Source organism: Vigna radiata, chromosome 6 (assembly GCF_000741045.1).
Source record: "Vigna radiata var. radiata cultivar VC1973A chromosome 6, Vradiata_ver6, whole genome shotgun sequence".
NCBI lineage: Eukaryota > Viridiplantae > Streptophyta > Magnoliopsida > Fabales > Fabaceae > Vigna > Vigna radiata.
The window spans coordinates 14,903,634-14,906,770 of record NC_028356.1 but is presented as its reverse complement, the minus strand read 5'-3'; the positions used below and the strand labels follow the sequence as shown (position 1 = coordinate 14,906,770).

Sequence of the window (3,137 nt, the reverse complement as noted above, 5' to 3'; positions counted from 1 at the left end):
ATGAAGACAGTTATTGGATTGTCTCCTTTCCAAATGGTCTATGGAAAGGCATGTCACCTGCCGGTGGAGATGGAACATAGAGCTCTGTGGGTCTTAAAATTTTTGAATTTTGATCCTGGTGGCACTGTAGAAAAAAGAAGGAGGCAAATTATTGAGCTAGAGGAGATGAGGCTACACGCCTATGATTCTTCTAAAAATTACAAAGAAAAGGTGAAATATTATCATGATAGGAAGCTAGTAAAAAGGGTCTTTTTTCCAGGATAGCAAGTCTTGTTGTTCAACTTACGACTAAAACGTTTCCCAAGAAAGTTGAAGTCCAAGTGGTCTAGCCCATTCATAATCAAGAGTGCCCTCCCTCATGGGGTGATAGAGTTAATAGACCCAGCCGCCGAAGATCCACAGAGAAGCTGGGTGGTCAATGGACACCGCCTCAAGCATTACTTGGGTGGTCACGTGGAACGCCTCTCCACAATTATGAAGCTGCTTGATGCAACATGAACTTATTGGGTCAAGCTAGTGACGTTAAAGAAGCGCTTCCTGGGAGGCAACCCAGTTCTCTGAACTTTTGCTTTTAATTTTTAATTTTTGTTTTTGTTTTAATTTTAGTTTTTTATTTTATTTTTTGTTGTGCTCTGCTTGAATGAATTGAACTGCTTTGATTCAACTGTGCCTGTTTTTTGTGATGGGTTTTTCTTTATGAGATTCTAGTGTTTGATTGATGTTGAGATGATGCATGATGTGATCTAAGAGATGACTCACAATATGTGAAACAGGTGCTTGAGATAAAATTTGATTGAGATATTGAGCAGGATGTTTTTCTGAATTTTAGAACTTGTGAGTCTACCTCTGAGAGTTTTGGGCTTCAGAGTTGTTTGTAAATAATTACTATTACTTTGAAAGCATGAATGATTTTGCCCAAATTTTCTATGATTAAACCGATTGCTTGCAGGTTTCATGTGATCAAGTCCATCTTTTATTGTTCCTTATTCTTTTAGCCTTCACATAAATTTTGCCCACTGAAAAGAGAACAATTTGTTCTAACCTTTGAACCTTGAACCTTATTGTTGGGGCAAATCGACAAGTGTACCGAGTCGCACAATTAATATAAAATGGTAAGACCAAGTATCGTATCCCAGAGGACTCTCAGCACTGAACAGTTGTGTGAAAACAAGATTAATTAGGACTTAAAATAAAAGAAATCATGGGTTTGGATTGCAAAAATAATAAAATAAAATAAAATGTAATTGATCAATGGCAAAGGAGCACAGAGATAAATGAAGGTTGATTTATATAAGATGGGTATGTTGTTGGGGTTAGATTTCACCAAGTTCCCACTCATATATATAAGAATTCTTCTTTATGCATTAATGCCAACGTCCCTCACTAAATCACCTAAACCCGATCCCTTGGTAAAAAAGTTTGTCCCTAATTACTAGTTCATACAATTCCTAGCATTCCTTGTAAGAATATGTGAAGATCAAGAGGTTAAGACGACTAAGACTCATACCCTCATCCTTGAGAAATATAACCCTTAGGCGTAATTCAACAAGAACCTGAGTTGAAAGGAACCTCCCGGCACTCATGCAATTCATAGATAATGCTATTGTATAAGCATGAATACAACAGATGAATCACTCTAACAATTAATGAAAAAGCATATGAAATTAAGAATCAATTCAAATACATGAGAGTTTACAAGGTTACATCATTCCCCAACAACAAATAGAAATTAGTTCCCCATAGACATGGGGGAACTCTTTGAACAATGGAAGAAAAAAGAGAGAATGGAAGACTAAGAATTGGCAAAGCGTGTATTGCTATGCTCTTCTTTGCCAGGGATGCAAAACCTAGAGCCCTAGGATCCTTTAAATAGTGTCAAAAGTGGTCCAGAATGAGGCCCGGTCCAAAAGAATCAAATCAGAGCAGAAACAAGGACCGGTCCACGTGAATTCATGCTCAAGCATCGTAGGGAACTCGCCTAAGCGTGAATTGAGTTTCATATTGGCTTTGGGCGTCAAGTTTGGATGCCTAGGCTTTGAAGCAGTGCCGCCTGGGCATCGAGGTCCACCGCCCGGGCGGCGGACGTCGATTCTGAACGCTTCAGCTGCACTCCTGGTCGTTGGGCTACGGGTTTTCCCTCCTTCTTGTGCCTTTTTGACCCCTTTTGAGCTCCTTCTTCTTGGTCTTTCATCTCTTCTTCCACTGTTACTTCAATCTCTATCAAAATAAGGGGAATTAGTGATAAAATTAATGAAATCAACCTCAACTCTCTTGTTCACACAATTTATTCAAAAAGGACGAGTCCAAGCAAAGTTTCTAAGTGAAAAAGGGTGCTTTTTGGCTCAAAATCATGTCACAAATAACAGTGTTTTAAACTGTTATCACAACCCCAAACTTAGAACTTTGCTTGTCTTTAAGCAAATAAAATGTAACTCAGCTTTTCAGAACAATTACTGAAATGACTTAACCTTTTTCAAAAACTTTTTCTTTCAAGGAATTACTTTTATCAATTCAACATGAAGATCTCAGTCAAGATGTGCAGAAGTCAATCTAAGTCAATGTGATGCTCAAGTATTTCTAACAGGTATTATCCTTAAGAATGATTAATCAACCAAGCAAAGATGCAATCAAAAATTCAGAGAACTATTCCTCACTAGGGAAAGTGTTTTACTCAAGCACTCAAAAGTGTATCACTCAAGCAGTCAAAAGTGTCTCACTCAGCTCACAAGTGTATGGTGTGGTGTTTCTCTCTACTATCACAATGTCACACAAATTAATTTTGCCTTTCATTTAACGACAACCAAACATACTCACAAGCAGGTTATCATCACAAGGGCTTTTCATGGCTTGTAACTTGGCTGGGCTAAGAAGGAAATAGGTTTTTCTGGTTAGCAAAGTTCCTTGAGTTAAGAGAGACATTTATGAATTTTCCGTTCAAGATAAACTTTCTTTCTTTTTCTCACCTTTCCCTTTCAATGAGCTCTTTCTTTTCCTTTGAACTTTCTTTTCTCACTTTTCTTTTGCCTTTGCTTCTCACTTACTTTTTCTTTTGATTGCTGACTGCTTAGAGAAGTGGGTTGTTTCCTGGTAACCCCAAACTTAAACCTTTATGAGTACCTCATCAAATGTTCTCAACT

At 37.8% G+C, this 3,137-nt stretch overlaps 1 protein-coding gene across 1 annotated transcript; it reads left to right on the top strand.

Moving 5' to 3' along the window:
- LOC106763479 lies at positions 1–498 on the top strand. The gene is made up of 2 exons (XM_014647665.1): positions 1–210; positions 310–498. The coding sequence occupies exons 1-2, from the start codon at positions 1–3 to the stop codon at positions 496–498; spliced, it is 399 nt and encodes a 132-aa protein (XP_014503151.1).
- Positions 499–3,137: the final 2,639 nt, after the last annotated feature.